The sequence below is a fragment of the Mus pahari genome, chromosome 23 (assembly GCF_900095145.1).
Source record: "Mus pahari chromosome 23, PAHARI_EIJ_v1.1, whole genome shotgun sequence".
Classification (NCBI taxonomy): domain Eukaryota; kingdom Metazoa; phylum Chordata; class Mammalia; order Rodentia; family Muridae; genus Mus; species Mus pahari.
Genome location: NC_034612.1, coordinates 24428985 through 24452177, shown reverse-complemented (window position 1 = coordinate 24452177; position 23193 = coordinate 24428985). Strand labels below are relative to the sequence as shown.

General features: G+C 46.9%; 1 protein-coding gene across 2 annotated transcripts in view; it reads left to right on the top strand.

Moving 5' to 3' along the window:
• Positions 1-22505, top strand: part of LOC110313163 (S-adenosyl-L-methionine-dependent tRNA 4-demethylwyosine synthase) — an 88407-nt gene extending 65902 nt beyond the window's left edge. For both annotated transcript variants that reach the window (XM_029533928.1, XM_029533927.1), the window contains exons 14-16: positions 8833-8943; positions 17963-18130; positions 21964-22505. In XM_029533928.1, the coding sequence (XP_029389788.1) occupies positions 8833-8943; positions 17963-18130; positions 21964-22185 (501 nt within the window). In that variant the 3' untranslated portion in view covers positions 22186-22505. The remainder of the gene's footprint in view (positions 1-8832; positions 8944-17962; positions 18131-21963) is intronic.
• Positions 22506-23193: the final 688 nt, after the last annotated feature.

Sequence of the window (23193 nt, the reverse complement as noted above, 5' to 3'; positions counted from 1 at the left end):
TAGAATTCAAGTTGCCACGATCACAGGGTAAGTGCCTTCACCCCACAAAAGTGACACACAGGACAAAGGGCCTATTCTGGCTCGAGTTCAAGGCTCCGTGCAGCAGCGGGACGACAGGGAGGGCAAGGCCACAAGCACTTGAAGAAGCAGCCGGTCATGGCAGTCAGAGCTGGAGTCAGAGCATTGAATGCATGCTGCTGCCCCAGCACCCTTTACACTCAGACCGTCCAGGCTCCCCGCCAGAGAATGGTCCTGCCCACAGTGAGCATGTGTCTTTTCCACATCAGTTAATACAGTTAAGATTTTCCTCAAACATGGGCTCAGAGGCCCACCGCCATGCACTTCTGCATTCTGTCCAGCTGGCACTAGCCAGTGAGATGCTCTCTCTAAGCAAATCAATAAAAATGTATGGACATGTTCTTCCCTGCTCTGTTTGACTCACGTGTCCTCTGGTGAGGGTCTTCAGTTACTACCTCCTCTTCTGTCTTTGAGGAAAAGATGGCCAAGCCTACTTGGGACTCTGCCAGACCTAGGAAGATAGAAACAGCATTCTTTTCTCTTTGTTCCTTTTAAAAATTACTTTATTATTTTTAATGTGTATGGGTGTTTTGTCTGAGTGTGTGTCTGCAAACTATTTCCTGGTGGTCATGGGGTCCAGAAGAGGACATCAGATGCCCTGGAGTTTCAGGAGGTTGTCATCTGCCATGTGGGTGCCTGCCATCAGCCTGGGTGCTTTGGAACGGCAGTGAGTGCTCTTCCCGCTGAGCCACCTCTCCAGCGCCAGGGGCACTATTCCTCAAGATTGAAGGAGGCCTCGGGGGCGTGGAACCCACTGTGGGTCATCAGTCTAGAGCTTTCTTCCCCGTGACAAGAAATGAATGTTTTTGCTGAGGCAGGGTCCCTATTTCAGTAAGAAAGACTAAAAGATAAATACATGTTAAGAACTTAGAACCAAACTGCAAATTACCCCCAGAGTAAGACCTTGGGAGGGAATAAAGAAGTTAATGAAACAGACCATCCACAGACTAGAGACGATTATAAAAACCAGAGTTGGCCCTTAAACAAAAAGCCTGTAAGACTGCAGAGTCAGTCAGTGAAGCGAGCGAAATAAGACAGATGTGGGATATTAGGGATGGAAAGGAGTGTGGTGGGGCTCACCGTTCTCTTGCTGTGAAGAGACTCCATGGCCAAGGCGCTTACAGGAGGAAGAATGTAATTGGGGACTTGCGTGCAGTTTCAGAGGGCAGGGCCGTGACCATGGCTGTGCCTGGGTAGGTAGGTAGGCCGGCATGGTGCTGGAACAGTAGCCAAGAGCTCGCATCTGATCTGCAGGTTGGAGGCAGAGAACGAGAGCTTGGGCCTAGTAAGGGTTTCTGAAATCACAAAGCGTCTCTCCTGACACCCATGACACACCTCCTCCGACAAGGCACCCTTCCTAACCCTTCCCCAAACAGTTCCATCAAGTTAGGGACAAGCATTCAAATAGATGAGCCTATGGTGGTCATTCTCACTCAAACCATCACACTGAGAATCTTGAGATGCTAAACAACCAAACGAGGGCTATGGGAGATGGCGCAGTGGGCCAAGTACTCGCCATACAGAAGCCCGAGGCTCCCAGTTCTGATCCTTAGCACTCATGTAAAGCCAGACTTAGGTCATCCTCAGCATCGGTGCCCCGGTGTTGATGGGTCAGCTAGCCTGGGTTAGGCACAGCGAACAACCAAGCAAATCCCATCTCAAGGTAGAAGTTGAAGGCTGCACAATCCAGAGAGTCCTCTGACCTCCACACTTGTCCTGTGGCATGTGTATGGCTACCTGTATGCACGCTCACAAATCTGTATACACATATATCATATACTCAGAAAAGAAAGGAAAAACATGTTTTGAATGACTTTATGCCAATTAGATGAAATAATATATATATATATATATATATATATATTTTTAGACAGTTTCTCTGTGTAACATAGCCCCAGCTGTCCTGGAACTCCCTCTATAGACCAGGCTGGCCTCAAACTCGATCTACCTGCCTCTGCCTCCCGAGTACTGGGATTAAAGTCATACCGCCTCCTGGTCAAACTGTACAGATGCTAGGAAACAAAGGAAGGCCGTGAGTCTGTACTTGTTAGATGTCCCCCCCCCCCCCCCGGTCTTGATGCAAGCTAGGGTCATCTGGGGAGAGGAAACCTGAACTGAGAAGATGCTTCCATTAGATTGCCCAGTAGGCAAGCTTGTGGGGCATTTTTTTGAATAATGAATTGGTGGGTGTGGGCCCAGCCCACTATGGGTGGTGCCACCTAACCCTGAGGTGCATAAGAAAGCCTGCTGAACAAGCCAGTAAGCAGCATCCGTCCATGATCTCTGCCTCAGTTCCTGCCTTGGGTTCTTACCTTCATGATGGGCTGTAATTGTTGTAGAAAATATTTAATCCCAATCCAGGGTTTCTACCCTCTGTTGCTCATTCGGTTCCTGGATAAAAGACACACAACCTTTATATTTATAGTAAGCCTTTACCAGCACTAATGCAGATCAGGTATATACCCTCCATGTTATTGAAACCTATTTTTTTAATCCATAATCTTGAGTTATTACTATGATTTATCTAGGCTGCTCTCAACTCCTGTTGGCCAGCCCTCAGGGCCATGTTTTCTTGACTCCTAACTCATGGTGTCTTTCTCCTCTCTCCACCTTCTTCCCTCCCCCTTGTGGTCTCCTCCAATCAGGAACACCAGGGTCCACTTATCTCAATTCTGCCCAGCTTTAGACTGTAGGCATCTTTATTCACCAAGCAGAAATAATATGGGGGCAAGGTCACACATAACATCGCTTGGGTCTGCATGTGGACTCTCTCATCTCAGGCAACCAGGTCTTAGGTTAACATTACAGTTTGTCGCCACAGACCAAACCTCTACACGTAATCTATTAGCCAAGTAAGTCTTTCCTCCCCAGGTTGCTTCTAGTCATGGTGTTTTAATCACAGCAACGGAAAGCAAACTATAACAGGGCTTATAAATAATCTGATTTTATTATTTACTTATTGAGAGAGGGTTTCACTCTGTAGCCCTGACTGACCTGGAACTCATTGTGTAGAGCAGTTTGACTCAAACACACAACAAAGTCTTCCTCTGAATTGCTGGGATTAAAGGCATGCATATCAGCCAGCCTATCTTAATTTTTCATGTGTGTATGTGTGTGTATGTGTATGGGAGTACAGTGCCTTGGGAGTCCAGAAGAGAGCACCAGAGCCCTTGGTGCTGGTTCAGGTTGTCGTGATCATCTGCCAGGTCCTCTGTAATAGCGGGGAGTGCTCCTAACCACTGAGCCATCTCTCTAGCCTTCTGGTTTTATAATTTAAAAGCCTGTGCAAAGAGAGTTCAAGGCCCAGATGACTTCACGGTTGACTCAGCATAAGCCCCAGGAAGGACAGGGCCAGCTCTCCACAGCTGCTCTCCAGCTCAGACCGTCACTTGTAGTCCTGACTTTCCTGGGTGTGCTAGTGCAACACCTGTAATCCCGGAGCTCTGAGTAGAGGTAGAAAGACCAGAACATCGAGGTTCTTGGCTAGATGGGGAGTTAGAGTCAGAGCCTGTCTTTCAAAATCAAAATCAAATCAAATCAAATCATATCAGGGCCGGTAAGATGGCTCAGTGGGTAAAGGCTTGTGCTGCCAAGCGTCACCCTGACCTCTGCAGCATGTGTGGCGTGTGCATGCTCCGACACACACTTGGATGAATACATTTTTATTTTATGTGCGGAAAGGGTGTTGTGCACTTCTGGAAGAAGATAGTTGGATCCTAAACATGGACGTTAAGCAAATGGCCAAGTACAGTCAAGACTCCATTAATGGTCATGGGAAGACCGCCTCTAACAGGGCTTCTTGGCTTTCGCTCCACTGGCCTTTTTCACGGAATAATTGTGATAGCAGGAAAAGGGGTGCAGGGTGGGGGAGCTTGTGATTATCCTGTGCTCAGCAGCAGCTCTGGCCTCTGCCCACTAGATGTCAGGAGCACCCCCGCTTATGGAAGCCACAAAGGCTTCTCAAGGTTTCCCTTGGAAGGAAGTTTCAAAGTTGGAACAGAATAGCCCCAGGGTCGCGGAGTCGCCTCTGGTTGGAAACCACCATTGCTACTGCATAGCAGCAGTTGACACTGTACAGCCGGAAGTGGCTCAGCTGTAGAGTGGACTTTATTATATATATATTAATTACAGTGGAACATCAGTTTGAAATATGAATTTACTCATGCATCTTTTAAAAAGAAGTATTTTTTAGTACGCGTGTCTCTGTGCATGTGAGTTCAGAGGCCAAAAGAGGGTGTGGGGTTTCCTGGAGCTGGGGTTCCAGGCAGCGGTAATCTGACCAGTTTGGGTGTGGGGCACAGACTCCATTCTCCAGTGTCCCCCACTGGAGTCAGGGACTCACGTACTACAAGTTTGCCTTGAAAGGAGGCCTTGAACTCCTCATCCCCCTGCCTCCATCTCCCTAGTGCTGGGATGACAGATATTCGCCACCATGCCTGGTTTATGTGGTTCTGGGGATGGACACTAGGGCCTCATTGTAGGGAAGGCAAGCACTCTAGCCACCCAGACAAGTCCGTAGTCTTAATTTCTTTGTGTATTTTATCTCAGTTTTGCAAGGTGTAGCTGATAGAGACACACAGAGAGAAAGGCGGACACACAGAGAGACAGACTGACAGACCGACACAGAGAAGCAGAGCGAGTGTACACACAGCCCAGTTGCTAGGATTCCCGTTGCTGGGGATCACGTCCCAGATTACCTGCTCTGCTACTGTGTGGCTTTTGGCATTTTTACCCTCTCTGAGCCTGGATCTCGTGTTCATCAAGTGAAAATAATATTCATACATATCTGCTAAGATTCCTTCTGATGTTCATGCAGATTTTATAGTCTTGGAAAGACACAAAGACTCGTAACAGCATCCGGCACACAGCAAGTGCTGACCAATGTCTCTGCTATTAGGGGCCTCATCAGGTTGTGTGTTCAAAGGACTCGTAAATCCCTCTCGGTTTATAAACCCCGCTTTCCATGGAGGTAGAGAGAGGGGCCGAGTTTGCTTTAGGTCTCTCAGAAAAGTGTTTTGTTTAAGTTCCGACTCTTGCATGTAATTTCCTACGTGAATGGTTGGGTTTTTATAGAGATGTTTAAGTGGCATATCCTCTTCCTTCCATTCTGTAAATGGTCTTTGCTGGCATGGAGCCTTTCCTGTTCGGGCTGGTTTAGTTTAGTTTTGGTGTGTACGCGTATGATGTACATTTGTGTGGTGTGTCTTGTGAGGGTATGGGAGGGGGGCAAGTGCCCTGCTGTCTGTGGAGGCCAGGGGAGGACATCGGGTATCCTGCTGTGTTACTCTCTACCTTATTGCCTTGTGACAGGTTCTTTTTTGTTTTGTTTTGTTTTGTTTTTTTTTCGAGACAGGGTTTCTCTGTGTAGCCCTGTCTGTCTTGGAACTCACTTTGTAGACCAGGCTGGCCTCGAACTCAGAAATCTGCCTGCCTCTGCCTCCTTGTGACAGGTTCTTACACTGAAGCTGAAGTGAGGCTGGCAGCCAGTGACGCAGCAGTGATCCTATGTTTGCCCCTCCCCCAACCCCTACTCCACTCCTGGGGTCACAGATGTGTGTGGCCATGTCCAGCTTTTTATTTGAGTTCTGGGGATCCAAACTTACATTCTCATGATTGTACTCCTTGAATTCTCACACACTGAGCCACCTCGACTGTCACTGATATTTTAATAGAGGTGTCTAAACAGACCCTTGGTACTCGGCGCGCTTTATTTCTGCAAGGCTTCATTCTAAGTCTGACAGGGTGAAGGTGCTAAAACAGGCAGACGGACAAAAACAGCTTTTTTGTTAGTTTGGAAACGGGGTTGCTGTGTGCCACCCAGCTAGCCCAGCACTCTCATGTAGCCCAGGCTGGCTTGGAATTTGCTGAGTAGCCCAGGCTGTAAACTTGGTGCATTCTTGCCACAGCCTTTCAAGACCTGGGCTTCCTGGGTTAACATTGCTAAGCCTGCACAAACCCCCTGTTTTACAAAGATAGGAATTGAACACACTGAGGAAGCATGCGTGCTTTGGATCCCATCCTACCCCGGGTTTATTTTAACCCACTGCTGCTCTAGGCTAGGAGAGCTGGTGAGTTGCCCTTGGTAATTGGCCACTTTCTTTGCATCTGATTTTCTTTTTTTCTTTTTTTCTTTTTTTTTTTTTAAGTTGGTAGCTTTCCAAGACTCCAATTATATTACTCACAGTTTACTGCTTTTGTGTGCACTTCAGTCTTTTTTTGCCCTGGCTTCCTTGATTTGATCAGAACTTTCAGGAAGACTTTAAAACAACAGGATAGACAGCCTTCTGTGAGTTTAACTGGGAGCGTCTCTTTTACTTTTTAAATTGTCTGTCTGTCTGCACAAGAGTACAGGTGCCCATAGAGGCCAGAAGAGAGGGCCAGATCCCTGGGAGCTGGAATTCCAGGTGATTCTGAGCTGTTCAGCATAGGTGCGGGGGACTGAATTCAAGACTCTGCACAAGCAGACTGTGCTCTTAACTGCTGCACATCTGTCTCTCCCGTCCAGCTCTAGCTATTCTTCAGTTTGATGGGGAAGCCTGACAGCTATTGCGAGGGAATTTAGAAATGCCCTGTCTTTCCTTGCCTGGTAAAATGCCTTTCTAAAGAACTAAGTAGATAGGAATGAAATGCTTTTGATGTGCCTGACAGATGCTCTTTAGTATAGATTTCTAAGTTGGCCCCATGAAAGATCTCACATGTGCAGGGCGCTGTAGCATTCAGGAACATGGGCACCCCAGGACCCGGGAAATAGAGGCAGGAGTCCAAGGTTGTGCCTGGCTAGCCTGGGCTGCAGGAGACTTGCTCTAAAAAAAAATTTACTCTCGTGTTGTTTTTCTTTTTATAAATTACATTTTTCCCCAAACACAGAAGTGGGGAACCTGGTGTCCCTTCTGTTTTCTCTATTATTTTGAACCCTGCTCACTAAAGCTCCGGGGAATTTGCATTTGTTACCCACATCTGGCCTCCCCTCAAGGGCAAAATGTTAGCCTTTGATTTTAAGCTATCTGTAGTGGTCTAGAACGCCCTTGAGTCTTACTTGTTTATTTCAGGCCGAGGGAGGTTGCAGCATCTTGGGTTGTCCATCTTTCAGAGTCTTTAATGACTGCCATCTTAATGCTTTCTGAAAAAAAGTGCGCCAATTTGGATTCTTTGGTAGATGTTGGTTAGACCACGCATGCACGTGGTTGTCCTGTCAACAAGAAATGCCAGCGATTATAAATGACAAAGCCGGAGCGAAAAGAATGATAATCCATATTATTCACAGTCCACATGATTCTTGTGTGAACTTGAAAAGGTTATTTGAGTTAATTTTCCATCACCTAATATGATTTAATCACCTTATTTCACTAGAATGTATCTGTTTACTGATATCACATCTCAGTTTGACATTTTCCTACATGTCTGTAATGCCTTCCGGTCATTTTACCCTCTGTTCCCCTCTTTTGTCCCGCTCTACCCAGAATCCTCTCTTATTCCTAACTGGTCTCCTTTTTACTTTAATGCATTTTTTTTTGTGACTCGGAAAAAAAATATCTTTTAAAGTGTGTGTGCGCACACACACACACACACACACACACACACACATATGCAGGTGACCATGTCAGATCCCCTAGAGCTCGTGTTACTGGCAGTTGTGAGCTGCCTGATGTGGGTGCTGGGGACTGAGCTCAGGTCCCCTGCAAGGGCAGTCAGTGCTCTGAACTGCTGAGCCATCTCTCCCTCACATAATGAGTTTAATTACGGTTTCTTACCCTAGCACGGGAGAGGAGTTACTCACAGGAGCACAGGTAGCTTACCAGTGGCAGCGCCGATGGGGGGTGGGGCTTGCTTTCTCTTTAATAATCATTTTACTTATTTATTTGTTTAGTTAGTGTGTAAGTGTGTGTGAATATATGAGTGCCTCTGCATGTATGAACAATTGTGTGTAAGTGTATTTGTGTATCTGTATGCGCGCGTGTGTGTGCACCTGTGTGTATGGGCATGCACACACAGGTAAGGGGATAACTTGCAGGAATTGGTTCTCACCGGTCACCATGTGGGTCCCAGAGTTCGAACTCAGGTTATGAGGATTTTCAGCAAGCGCCTTTAATCGCTGAGCCCTCTCACTAGCCCCTTGCTCATACTGAAGCCAGTTCATTGTGAGTGTCTCTGTGTGTGTCTTGTGTGTGTGTCTATGTGTGTGTGTGTGTATGTATATATATATATATATATATATATATATATATATATATATTAGGCAGCTGTTTGGATCCTGGCGGTAGGGATGAGGTTGTGTGGAGCACTTGTACCTTCTGTAACTTGTGCCTTCTGTAAGGTGTGTGAGAACCTGATCACCACTGACTGTCACTCCAGGGACTGCAGAGATAGAAGGCTCTGTGGGTGAGAGCAGCGGTGTTCTCCCAGAGGCCCTGAGTTCTATGCTCAGCGCCGTGTTACAGGGTGGGGGGCTGCTGCCTTCTGCTGGCCTCAGAAGGCAGTGTGATCCTGGACACAAACACACACAGAGACACAGACACATCCATATACATGGAATGAAAGAGAAAATCGCTCAGAGTCTTGTGCTCTTACCAGTTGAACAGCTGAGCAGCCCATGTTGGTTGTTTTTTTTTTTTTAAAGTAACTTTGGTTTGTAGATGTCCATAGAGGCTTCACCTGACCCGGGTTCTCTGTGTCTCAAGGGTGCTGGCCAGTGTTCTTGGGTGAATCTGTGACGTATGCTCTGGCTAAAGCCAAGTTGTTTTCCCTCTGTTTCAGCAACAGCGAACGGTCTACAGACTGACGCTCGTGAAGTGTTGGAACGTGGATGAACTCCAGGCCTACGCTGAGTTGGTGTCCTTGGGGAACCCTGACTTCATCGAGGTCAAGGTGAGCTCTGCTGCCTGGTGGTCGGCGTGCTGCAGCTGAGGGTAGCTGGCTGAGGGCTGGGGGAAAGCTCGCACAATTTCTGGGTATTTGGATCATAGACGCATCAGGAAGCTGGCTGTCCTGGGCATCAGGGATAGTGGCACTGCAGTAGACCGAGCCGTTAGTCTTTGAAAGCTTCTACTTCGCAGGGCTGGAGAGATGGCTCAGTGTTTAGGAACAGTTGCTGCATTCCCAAAGGACCCAGCTCAAGAGGAGTTCTGAGGGCACTATACACAGACACACAATATTTTTAAAATTTTTTTTAAGAGTGAGAAATAAGTTTAATTATTGGACCTGTCAGTTTATAAAAATTAATCATTTTATTGATGTATTTTTACAGTACACCACTGCCACACACAACATGGTTTAGACTGACATTTTAGATATTTGGTATAGGGATTTCCTAAGATAGGCGGTAGGCAGCACCAGGTGAGCTGTTCTGTGTAGCTCCACTAAACTGAGAGAGCAGTACTGGGGTGAGCAGTTAGATTCTAGGAGACGTTTCAAACCTTCAGGCGTAGATGGTAGGCCTAATGAGTTCTGCCCACTGCCACCTGTAGTGGACCAGTCTGGGCCGGCTTCAGCTCAAGTGCTATGCTGTCCACTGTCTCTGCCCTTATCCCTGATTATTTTACCCTAAGGCTATGTAAGTTAAAGGGTGAGTTCTTTGTTCCATGCATGCATCCATCCATCTAGTCCCTTTCTGGTATTTTTTTTGAGATAGGGTCTTGTTCTGTAGTCCAGGCTAGCCCGGGACTCACCGTTTAGCCCGGACTTGTGGGCCAGCTAGGCTGGCATACACAGAGACAAACAATGAGACCCTTTCTTAAGCAAGGTGGAAAGCAAGGACACCCCCCTCCCCTTCCCACCACCACACAAACAAAAAGATTGAAAAACATAGTACCCAGTGGCTGTGCGTAGTGGTAGACGCCTGTAATCCCAGCACTCAGGGTCACAAGTTCAAACTCATCCTTGATTACTCCATGAGTTTGAGGTAAGCCTGGGCTACATAAGACATTTTCTCAAACATAAAAAAAAAGAGCAAAGGAAAAGGAAAATACGCACACGTGTGCACACATGTGCACACACACACACTATATATATATATATATATATATATATATATATATATATATATATATGTATGTATGTATATGTGTGCATATGATACTTTTATATATTAAAGTACAAGTACATAGAAGCCACCATTTCGGGGTTAAGCCAGGGCTGGAAGTGACAGTTTGGAACCCTACCTGTAAGGTAAGAGTATGGAGAGACTCTCTGAGGACCAAAGAGCATCCACAAGATGAGTGACTGATAGGAGGAAGTCCTCATCTTTAGTAGCCAGCTCTTGCCTTCTCAGTGTGGAGTCTCAGGAGTGCTAGGAAGCAGCATTTCAGGGCTGTAGAGGTAGATGCTCTGCAGGGAGGGGTGGGAGGTGGGTTTCTGCAGGAGGGGCGGAGGGCGGGCTATCTACTGGAGGGGCGGGGTACGAGGGGAGTGGGAGGTAGGCACCCAGGGCCCCTGCTCAGCTCTTTGTAGTAGGGGCGGGAGGTGGGCTCTCTTTAGGAGGGGCAGGGGAGTGAGGGGGGAGCAGGAGATGAGCACCCAGGGCTCCCGCTCTCTGAGCCATTATCATTTTACCTCTGGTCAGGCTAAAGACACTCTTTGATTTTAAAATTGCTCTTAAGTTCAAAAGGTTTCTCTTGGCAGAAGTTTTAATGACGCACAAATATAAACTGTCTGAAAATATATGTCCCTGTTCAGGGAAAGCTCGCCAACAGCAGGGATTAGTGGTGTTTTAATTTATGGGTTAGCTATTAAAAATGTTGCCACAAATTATATGGTAGTAAAATGTCTGTTTTTATTGTGCTTGGCTGGATCACAGGCACCCACCCTTCTCGCCCTCTCTCTCCCCCCTCTCCCTCCCTTTTCCCCTTCCCCTTTCTTCTGAAGTCATGGTGAACATTTTACAATTTGAGAAAAAAATTATAAATGTCTTTTAAACAGAGTCTTCTGTTGACATTATACTATGTGGCCAAAGACGAGCTTGAAGCCCTGATCTTCCTGCTTCCACTTCTCAAGTGCTGGGATCGCAGCCGTGTGCCACCACCGTACCAGTGGCTGTGATTTTCTGGTGGTGGTAGTAGTTACTATTTAAAAAAAGAAAAGAAGAAGAAGAAGAAGAAAGAAAAGAAGAACTGGCTACTTGTTAGTGTATTTTTCTGCTGGGTTTTTGTGTGTTTGGCTTCAGTTCACGTGAGTCGGGAGTAGAGAAAGCTGTGTCACCGCCCGCTCACGGTCTCTTCCCCACTTCGTCCTTTTATCCCGGCAGGGTTGCCGGCGATACTTGTACTCACTGAAGCACTCAAGGGGAAAACTGAGGACGGGAGGCATGGAGATGGTTTTGAAGTCCTTAGAAATACAGTGAGCCGCCGCCTTGAGAGAGTTGATGTTTTAAATTCTTAGAGAAACGCGTGGTCTAGCAAGAGTGAAAATCTACATGCATTCAGGAGTCGGTTCCCTCCTTCTACCATGTGAACTGATTCAGGCTCCAATTCAGGTTGTCAGACTTGGTGGCAATTGCCTCTGTGCACTGAGCCTTGCCACCAGCCTCTTACACCAGATTTTCCTTACCTGTTCATCTGTTGACGGACACCTCAGCTGATTCCACCTGCTGGCAGTTTTAAATAGTTAGGCAGTCGGCATGGGCCTGGGGCTAGCTCTGGAGTTCTCCCTGGGATTCTACAGGACCAGGCCAGGAGCGTGCCCTCCACTCAGGACAAACAGAGGAGTTAGAGCATCGTCGTACCACTGGACTCTCTCCCCAGCTCTTCTCGCCTGTTTTGAAACAAGGTTTTGCAAAGTTGACCAGGCTGGCCTTGAACTCCTTCTGTAGTCCAGGTTTACCTTGTTTTCTAGTCCTCTGCCTCAGCTGCCTCTGTGCTGGGCTTCCAGGTCTGCACCTTCATGTCCTGTCTCTCGAAACTCAGAGACTGAACCAGGACTGAGAACGTTCGTGGCTTGGTGGTGGAGTGCTTTCCTGGGATCCAGGAGGCCCTGGGTTCTATGCCCAGCATTTCAAGCAAGCAAACAGCAACCAACCAAAACTAAGTTAGCCAGAAGCTAAGCTTTCTTGTTGAGTAGAATTCAAAGAGTTAATGTCTGAAGAGATGACATTTTGTTGTGGTGGTGGCGGCTTCATGCCTGCAGTCCTAGTGCTTGGGAGGCTGAGGCAGAATTTGAGGCCAGCCTGGGCTACAGGGTAATGCTCAGCATAAAAAATATCAAAGATGAAATGGAACGAAAACAGTGGATGACACTGGGGAGACGGCTCAGGGGTTGAGAGCGCATACCGTTCTCTTTCCAGCACCAGCGTCCGTTCCGAGGCTCTGATCCCAGCTCCAGGCAGTCTGACACCTATAGGCAGCGTCTATAGGCAGCGTCTATAGGCACTACTCGAAGGTGCATAGAGCCACTTTTACATAATTGACAATAAAGTCTTGGAAAGAGAGCTAGTGGAGGCTAAGGAGACATTAAGAAGGGGGAGGGAGGGAGAGGGGTCTCTAAAACTCATTTGTTGAGACAGTATGACAGCCAAGATACCCTCTACCCCCAGAAGTGAAGTGTGTTTAGTCTATTAGATGAAACCCTTTAGTGAGCATAACTGATATGTCAGGTCTGTAGTGGAGCCCTCAGGGTCTGAGGACAAGAGGTCGTGTGCATCACAGTTCAGGAGGGACCCCAGCCTAAAGGACAGAAGACAGAGCCTTTCAGTGCAGGGCAGTGTCCTGTGAGCCTCAGGGCAGTTTGGTTCAAAGTTAAAAGTACATCAGGCTCATGTGCACACCCCCACATTGTGCATGCCCTGCTCACCCAATGCTGGCCCTGCCCGTCTTCTGAGTGGCAGGAGAGCTGAATCTTTTGTAGAATCCTAAGGTAGAAGCAAGCTGGGTGTGAGAGAGCTCACTGTAACCCCGGCACCTGGGAGATGCAGGCAGGAGATCAACAGCTCAGGGTCATCCTAGGCTAGCATGGTTGTAGGCTAGCCTAGACCACATGTCTCAAAATAGCCAAAACAAAGGCAAGGGCCAGTGACAACAGGTAAAGGTGCTTGCCACCAAGCCTTACAACCTGCGCTATCCCTGGCTGGTCGGAGAGAGCCAGTGCCAGCAAGTTGGCCTCTGACCTCCACGTATGCACACACACTAAATAAATGCATAAATACCATGCAAAGGATAGAAACAGTGTTTTGGGGTGTGTTTCAAACATGGTCCCTATTCACATCTTTTTAGCATCTTCTCTTGTTTTACTGACTGAACCAGATTAAGGAATTTGCCTTTCTGTCTTTCCTACCTTCTTTGTTCATTTTATTTATGAGGCTGCTCAGGCCAGGAATCATAGGTTTGGTTTAAAATCTAAAGCTTTTCTTCTTGTTGTTTTCCAAATGTTCCTATGTATGTATATGAGGTTCCCCATCCTGACCGTGAGTACGTGCAGAGGTTAGCCAACGACCTGCGTTAGTCAGTTTCATCCTCTGCCGGGTGGGTTCTGGGGATCCCACCCAGGTGGCCAGACTTGGCAGCAAGCGCCCTTACTTGCCGCACCATCTTGCTCATATTTTGAAACATGTAGTACTACCTGTTCAACATGCAGTCTTTCCAGCCGAATTATCTGTCCTGAAGCTAGAATGACAGTGGCTTTATTCTCCGAGGCAGGTGTCTAGCTAAGCAGCCCAGGCAGGTCTGGGATCTCTCTCTCCTGCCTCAGCCTGCCAAGCACTGGGCTTGTAGGTGCACAGCGCCCATCTGCCTGAAATTAATAATTGTTCAAGAGGTTTGTCTGAGAATTCAATGGGATAATCTGTGCCTGGATGCAGTAAATGTTTAGACTGCCTTCCATTAGGCACTTTATAGAAGATAAATCAGTAGATGTTATCTCTTCATTATATTGATTTCCTCTTTCCTTTCATTGCCAGTCTGGTAAAATATTTTTTCTTTTATATTCCCTGCAAATTAACATGCATTTTAGCCTCATTAGGCTTGAATGGGGCCTTCATTTGTGAGCCCGAGACTCTTCAGCTCTCATTATCTGCCTGCTTGTTGGTGAAAATGCGCTTCACGTTACAAACATCTGCCGCATTGAAAACTCGAAGCACGGAACACGTTTGTAAGAAGTCCTGTGTTTGTGTTCTCTTCTGAGCCCAGGAAGTGCCTGGTAGCCGCTTGTTGTCAAGTGACTTTGTTTAAAGCCACCTTCTGTTGGCACTGGAACTGTTGACAGGGCTCAACTGTGGCTGAGCACACGCAGCAAAGCTCCCCTCTCTGCCCACATGCAGGGGTGGGGGTGGGGGGCTGGGGCAGTGGCAGCAGCAGGGGCAGGGGGTTGCCAGGTACTTGAGCCTCTAGTGTTCCTCTATCAGTTTTCATGTTGCTGCACCCACATACTCCATAAGGAGCCACTTACAGGAGTGTAGGGCGTTCTCAGGGGTTGAGCTATGGCCTGAGGAGACTCTGTAGTCTGTCATCAAGGGGAAGACATGATAGTGGGAGACAGGGGCTGCCCGTTCACATCCAGTTGGATCAGTAAGTGGAAACATAAATAATAGAGTTCTGATGGCTTTCTCCTTTGTTCCTTTTTATTGAGCCTTAATTTAATTTTTATTTATTTATTTTGAGAAAGGATCCTACTGTGTAACCCTGTCTGGTCTAGAGTATACTGTGTAGGACAGGCTAGCTCTAAACTCACAGAGCTTGTCTCTGCCTTCAGAGTGCTTGAGTGAAAGGTGTGTGTGTATGTGTGCACACATGTGTGAGCATGTGATTCATCTGGAACTGTTCCCATTCTAAAGGCAGAGGAGCTGGGAGAACGGAGCCTAAAAATGAGGCCAGTTGAAGTTGTGTGCAGTAAGTAGCCAGCTTGATTCAGAGCGTCAGCGTCTGAGGGTTACGAGAGGTCACTTGAGTAAAGCGAGGTCAAGCTGTAGAGAATCGGGAGTGTAAGCAGCACATGGCTGAAACATGTTTTTCCACACATGCATATGACATGAACAGAGAACAGTAGCCAGTTGTAGCGAATAATCCTGTCTGCTCCTGGCTTGGGTATGAAAAGTGTTCCAAGAATAGTTCCATGTTTTTAAAGAAACTGAGGACACAAGACTCTGGTCTTGTTTTCTTGTTTTCTCACGAGCACTGAGACCCCTCACGTGACTGCATCCTTGGACTGTGCTCCACCAGTAAGGCAAAGGTTTGAAAGTCCTTTTCTCCTACATGTGACTTGGATCAAACTTGGGTCTTCAGGCATGGTGACAAAGCACTCTGACCTGCTGAGCCATCCTGGTGACTCCCTTTTTCCTTTTTAGTTTGGGTCTTCAGCCCACAGGATGGTTCCTCCTCCGTTAACCCTTTACAGCAAGACCTTCACAGACGGGGCTGGTGAGATGGCTCATCGGGTAAGAGCACCGACTGCTCTTCCAAAGGTCCTGAGTTCAAATCCCAGCAACCACATGGTGGCTCACAACCATCTGTAACAAGATCTGATGCCCTCTTCTGGAGTGTCTGAAGTTAGCTACAGTGTAATTACATATAATAAATAAAAAAATCTTTAAAAAAAAAAAAAAAAGACCTTCACAGACACATCAGGGTCTGTCTTGGAGAAGGTTATAAACCCAGCCAAGCTGAAATAGTGCTTAGCTCCTATTTAACAGTTCATGGTCCTCAGAGAGTAGACAGTTCAGGACGGTCTGATGCTCGTCTGGTGCAGCACTTGCCTACCACACACGAAGCGCTGGCCATCCCAAGCCCTGCATAAGCCAGGATCGGTGGTGCATGCATGAGGGAACGGCTGGAGGGTTGACACTTTAATGTCATCCTTCGCTGCATAGTGAAGTGGAGGCCAGCCTGGGCTACACAAGACAAACAGAAGGTTTTAATGAACTTCAGCATATAGTCCATCTTCCCAGTGAGTCAGTCCCCTTTAGCATCTCTTGATTTGTTATTGCTGAATAATAAAATATTAAAGTATCTCCCTCAATCAAAGTTATGAATATAAGATCTTATCTGAGACCTATGTGCTTCAGGGAACCTTTAAATATTAACAAGGAGTTCCTTTGAGATAGCTTTTCCACACAGTTGCGTAACTCAGCTTTCATAGGCAGCATTGAAATCTTATGACCTGTCTGTAAGCCGCCAACAATGCCTCCGCCGCCTCCTCCTCCTGCTCCTCCTCTTATTTTTCTTCTCCCTTCTTCCTTCCTTCTTCTTCTTTTACACTTGGGTTAGTAATTAGCACAGTTTTCCAACTTGATTTTCCTAACGGTGTCCTGAACTGCGTTACTTGTCTGTTAAAATCCACTGAAGCTCAGCCTAACGAATTCTTCAAATCCCCGAGCAAGCAGAGGCCATTTCACCACTTACTCTAAGGAAGTGGGGCTGTGGGTGCTTAATAGTCAGAGAATATCTGGGTGCAGTGTCCGTACTACTGCGGACAGCCATCTGTGGCGGCTGCCATCTGCAGCGAGCAGTCATCTGCACTGAGGGTTTGTAGAGCTCGGGCCAAGTCCCAGCTCTGCCATCTGTAGGGGCGGGGTCGCCTCAGGCTCGTTTGTGGGATCAGCTTTTCTTTTTAATATAATGCAGTGCTGCCTCTTACACAACATGCGGCGTCTCTGTGTACATACTTGAGCAGTGTCTCTGTAGTGTCTAACTGTGTGGTGTCTTTGTGTATAGTATCTGTATGTCTGTGGGGTGTATGTGGAATGTCTCTCTGTGTAGTGGATATTTGTCTCTCTCCTGTGTGTGTGTGTGTGTGTGTGTGTGTGTGTGTGTGTGTGTGTGTGGCATTCGTCTGTCTGAATCTGTGTATGTGTTTGCAGCATATGTGTCTGTGTGTCTGTATCAGGGGCAGGACTTGTAAGCAGCAAGCTCGCCCTTCTGTTTCAATTGCTGCCTGTGTCTAGAAGATGGCAGCTAGCTGCCGAGGCAGTCCAGCGCTGAGCTGGTCACGGTGGCCATGGCTGTAATCCCAGCTCTCAGAAGGCAGAATCTGCATCAGGAGCTCAAGCTCGGCAGGATACAGATTGAACTTGAGGCCAGCCTGGGATGTATGAAACGTCTCAGAAACAAAACAACGAGGGTTGATCTGGAGAGGTCCAAAGATACACCTTATTTGAGAAAGAATCGTTTCCCACTGCACTCACCCAGTAGAGGGCCGAGGAGACTGGGGGCTGGGAGGCTATGTCTGGGTTCACAGGTAAGGAGCAAGAATTAGAAGCCAACTTATTGTACTACAGTTGTCTTTAAAAAAGTAGGAATTTCCATATTGGTAAAATAATTAAGGCTTGCATGTCAGTCTGCAAATGCTTCTCCTTTGGTGTGATGTTTTATGTATTTATTCATTAAGTGTTCCTGTATGAATATAATACACATATGTTGCTAAATACGACCTGCTCAGTGTATATAGTATGTGATACTTTATAAATTCACACTCAATGGGGCTAGAGAGATGGCTCAGCAGATAAGCGCGCCACATAGACATACTGTGTCAGAAAAAATCGTTATCTTGTTATAGAATTTCAGTGGGATCTGTATTAGTTACTCTTCTCCTGGCTGTGAGAAAATGCCTACAAAAGCAATTTCAGTGAGAAAGGCTCATAACATTCTTGGGCAGGCATGGCGGGTAGCAGGAGCGTGAGGTGGCTGCTCACACGGCATCCACAGTGAGGGAGCAGAGAGACATGGATGCTGGTGCTCCTGTTTTATTCAGTCCAGGACCCTAGCCCCATTGATGGCACACCACATTCAGCGTGGGTCTCACCTCAGCCCTTTCTGGAGACATTCTCACAGATGTGCCCAGTGGTTTGTCTCCTAGGTGATGTCAAATCTAAAATGATAATCAAGTCAATAATGAAATGTGACCACCACTAGCTGTCCCCCAGAGACGGGTCCGTAACTAACAATCCCTGATGCTGTCCTTCCCTCAGGGTGTGACCTACTGTGGTGAGAGTGCAGCCAGCAGTCTCACCATGGCCAACGTCCCTTGGCACGAGGAAGTGGTGCGGTTTGTCCGTGAGCTGGTGGATCTGCTTCCGGACTATGAAATCGCATGTGAACACGAGCACTCCAACTGCCTCCTGGTCGGACACAAGAAGGTAAGATGTGTGCTGTGCCCCTGCTTCTCTCCCATCTTTCTTCTTTGTGCCCCTCCTAATACCAGTGTTAAGAAAGCCCAGAACAACATAGAGAGCAGTATTCTGTTGTTTGAGTTTAAAGATTTTGTTTAGTGAATTACTTTTATTTTTAATCATGTTTGCATATGCCGGTGTGCACGCATGGGAGTGCAGTACCCTTGGAGGCCTGAAGAGGGTGTCATATCTCCATCTGGGCTCACAACCTTAAGACAGCAGGTTTAGAGACATCAAAACACAAAATAATCTGGGGCCAGAGAGATGGCTCAGTTTGTCACCAGGCTGGACCACCTGACTCTGGGGACCCACAAGGCGTTGGGAGAGAACTGATCCCTGCAAGCTATTCTGTGACCGCCACTCGGGCGCACCCCCTCCTCCCAAATGAATACATGTGATAAAGATTTTCAAAACATGACAAAATTCATTAAAATAGCCTAGGTGTCGGGTTTGGGTTGTGAGCTGCTAATATGTCATCGTGTATAGATTTCTTTGGATCGTTTATAATAATTGACCTGTGCTGTCAGTCGTTTGGTTTATGGGATTTTCTCTGTGTGAAAGGTGAGAAAATAGCCAGATGAGGTTGTTTGAGTATTTTCCCTGTGGCAGGTGCTCTGGCCTCTGTGGCTCATCCTGTCTAGAGCAGCCTGGCTATTTAGTCAGGGCTGTACCTCAGCACAGTGTGTCTGTCATAAGACCATCCGTGACCTTTTGAATGTGTTCATAATTCTGCATAGATTTACCTCTTCCCTTCCTGTGGGGTGTGAGGAGTCCCTGAAATCAGATGACCCCCATGTCTCAGGACACTTCCCCTGGCATCTTAGATCTGAGGCTTCGTTTCCCCGTTGACACAGCTGTCTTCGGTACAGTTTGTGTCAGACGTGCTAAGCGCTGCCCTTTTAGCTTCTGACTTTTGCATAAAACAGTTTGACTTTTCTGAGCTACCTTTATCTCAGCTTGTCTTGAGAAGTTCGGTTTGATCCTTGAGGCCTGGTGGCTAGGCATTAATTTCAGAGTTACTCATACTCTGGATGGAATTTTGTGTTCCCCATACCCCAAATTAATTTGTGTTAGGTGTCTAATCCACCAGCATGACTATATTAAAGATGGGGTTTCTAAGGGTTCGTTGAAGTCCTGAGAACAGGCCTGATCTGTTCAGATTCGCATGCTCACAGGAGACACTGAATAGCCTATGCACAGGGAGACAGCCGGTGTTGAGCCACTGAGTCGGCATTCTTTGCCAGCCAGGAAGACCAGACTTGCGGGAACCTGGCTTTGGCCTTCATTTCTGTTCCTGAGCTGCCCAGACTGAGGTGCCTTGTCACTGTGACCTGAACCTAATGTGCATCCCTGTCGCCTGCAGCAGCTTAGCCCTCCAGGTTTGTCCTCAGACCAGGAATCAGAATTGTCATTGGTCACTTTAGCTTCGAATGGTCCTGTCTGTGAAAGTGCTTTCTTCCATTCTGCGCTAGGGTACAATTTTAAAGTCTGTTAGCATAGCTCCCAGTGCCCAGGTTTGTAGTCTGCGTCTGGGACTTGCAGATAAGATGCATTGCATATGGGTTATTGTGTTTTGTGAGTGTGTGTGTGTGTGTGTGTGTGTGTGTGTCGATTCAACTCTGATTTTTTTTTTTTTTTTATGTAGGCTGGACTAAAAATTAGGTTTATGGTTCTAATCCAGTGGTTTTCAATCTTCCCAATGCTGTGACCTTTTAATACAGTTCCTCGTGTTGTGGTGACCCCCAACCATAAAATTATTCTCGTTGCTACTTCATAACTGTAGTTTTGCTATTGTTATGAATTGTAATGTAAATATCTGGAATGCAGGATGTCTAATTTGTGACCCCAGTGACTCACAGGTTAAGAACTGCTGTCTAAGACCCTTTTGTCTTTCTGAGACTATGACAAGGAATTCTTTACTTCTTATTTTTTTGTTTGCTTTTTAAAAAATAAAATAAAAAGATTTATTCTTAATTCTGTGTACATATGTGTGGGTATGTTCGTGTGAGTGCAGGTGCCAGTGGAAACCCAGAGGCAGTGGGTCCCATGGAGTTACAAGGGCTTGTGAGCTCCTCCACTTAGGTGCTGGGAACCAAACTTGGGCCTTCTGCAAGAGGAGCAAGTACCGTAAAGGACTGAGCCGTCTCTCCAGCCGCACCCCTCCCTCCTGTTTTGGGGACAGGGTCTCACGTAGGCCAGGGAGGCCTCAAATTGGAATTCACTGTGTAGCCGAGGGTGGCTTCGAACTCTAACTCTTCCTGACTCTACATCCTGAGTGCTGGGGTTACAGGTGTGCACCATCGTGCCTGGATAGAAGGAGCTACCTGCTGGACACAGGCCTGGGGAACCCTGTGAGGACAGGGCTTTAGGTCTCTGCCTGTAAGATGCAGGAAGCCCTGGGGCAGCATCCCAAAGAATGGACCTCAGACAGGGAGGCCTCATACTTCATCCACAGACTAATTACACTTTTACATACATTTGGCCCTGTCTACTAGAAAGCTCTTAACTGACATAAACCACAAGCCATTTAAAATCCAGCAAGTATTATCCTGAGTCCAGGGAACTCTAATACTTTTTCTTAACTATAACTGGATACTGTTGCTTCAATTGGTTTATAGAATTAGACTTTTGTTGTTACGTTTTTCAATGACTTTTTTGAGATTTTTTTGGGTGTATATGTGTGTGCATGTGTGTGTGTGCACGTGTGAACACGTGTGCCTGATAGCATGAAAGCAAGAACCCTCAGAGATTAGAAGAAGGTGTTAGATCCAATATGGGTCCTGGGTCCTGAACTTGTGTCCTCTGCATGAGCTGTGGGTGGTCTTTGCCATTTAGCTGCATCTCAGCCCTGCTTTTATTCTGAGACAGGCTCTCACTCTGTAGCCCAGGCTGCCCTTGAACTCTTCTTCCTCCTGCCTCTGTCTTCCTAGTGCTGGGACAGAAACACTAGTCTATTTACAAGTCACCCGTCAACATTAGCTTTGCACAAATGAATGCCAGCTAGAGGCTTTGAATGCAATGCCCTTGCCACACACAAAGTGAGTTCCCCCGCCTCCTCGTCCTCGGTGGCTTCTCTGTTCTCTTCATCCCAGCCATTATTCCACAGTGACTTTTGAGAAGCAATTTACTTAAGAGAGTACAAATTGGATTATTCCCCATTATTGAATTGAAATTCTTAACGAGGCTTTCTGCTAATGAGATATTGTATGCGCGTTAGGATGCAAAGGCTAGCTCGAGTCATTTAGCAGCCCAGAATTAGAAGCCATCGATTGAGGCTTTACTCAAGCAAAGTTTAGCAATAGAAAGCCCTCCACGCATCCATTCTGCCCACGAAGCCAGGAGAACACACACCAGATAGAAAGCAGCCACAGCAGGGAGAGGTGGAGGCAGCATGACAGATGTGTCTGCAGGCGTCTGCGGTCACCTCACGCCAGGAAAACTCAGTTGCCAACTTTAGGGAGTGGCCTCCTTCCCTTTTCCAGAAACATAGCCCAGGTGGCCTCTGACTCCCTCCCACTGACTGATACACATTCTCCTTCTTTTTTTTTAAGGGTTTTAATTTTTTGTTATTTTATTTTTTGAGATTATAATGTAATTAACATCCCCCCCATATAACCCTCCTTGCAGTCTTTCAAATTCATGGCCTCTTTTTTTCATTAATTGTTACATGCCTATACATATATGGCACGAATGTATGTATTCCTAAATAGAACCCTTAACCGCTGAGCCATCTCTCCAGCCCATAGAACTTTATTCTTTATGCACAGTTTTACTTCTGACCTGACAACTTTTCTTTGCAGTTTAAGATCGATGGAGAATGGTGGACATGGATCAATTACAGCCGCTTCCAAGAGCTCGTTCTGCAGTACGAAGAAAGTGGAGGCTCCAAGACATTCAGCTCGAGGGATTACATGGCCAGAACCCCACAGTGGGCACTGTTTGGTGCCAGGGAAAGAGGCTTTGATCCCAAGGACACCAGATACCAGAGAAAGAACAAAACGAAGGACATTTCCGGATGTTGAGCTTATCTGAGTTAAGGACCTCCAAAGACAAAGGCTGCGTGACCCTGGCAGGTTCTCGGCCGCCGTCACTGTCTACGGGGCAATGGTTCCCAGTCCTATTTCATGGTCTGACACCAGCAGGCAGCCATGCTGCCCACACAGCATCCACAGGTCGACGCTTCTTACCAGAACCCAGGCCCTTTAATGAGTCAATTTCTGAGACAGTGAAGACGACAGTCACCTCTGGATTTTTATAGTTTTGGATTTGATTTTAGTAATTTTCCTAAGTGCTATGCCTGAGTGTTACACCGGGAATAAACATTTCTGCCTCTTCCTCCTGAGCTATTGGCTTTTTTTCTTACCTTCTTCTCTCCTCTTTAGATCTGCTCTGCTTAGGTGGTACAGGCTGGCATCCCCTCATGGCAATGCTCCTACCTCAGGCTGCTGAGAGCTGGGATTACAGGCCAGCATCACCAGGCAGGCTCTCTGAGCTATTGGCTCTTTGTAGAGTGATCACTTAGTCTGTTTAGCTTAGAGTGCCCTGGGCTAAACCCTTCTACCCCATCCAAGGTAAGAACTATGTTTAGAGTCACACCTGAAAAGGATTGTTCAGTTTTCAAAGGTGTGTGTGTATGTGTTCACACGTGCACACACAAAAATGAGTGTCCTGTTCATTGAGGCCAGCATAGGGTGTCAGATCCCTTGGAGCTGGAGTTACAGGTAGTTTTGAGTTGGCCAACATGGATGTTGGGAACTAAACTCAGGTTCTCAGGACGAACAGCAGTGCTCTTAACTGTTGAGCATCTCGACCCCTTTATTTATTTTTCCCAAATATTTTAAGGTATGCCAGTCACTTTGAACTTTTGTATACTTAGAACTTTTGAGGGAATGTTCAAGCCCTTTCCAGAAGAGATGTTGTTATCCAATGTGTTATCATCAATCGAGCAAGTATGCATGGAATAGGGTTTCTTGTCTTTCTTTCTGTTTGGGCTTGGGACACACACACACACACACACACACACACACCCC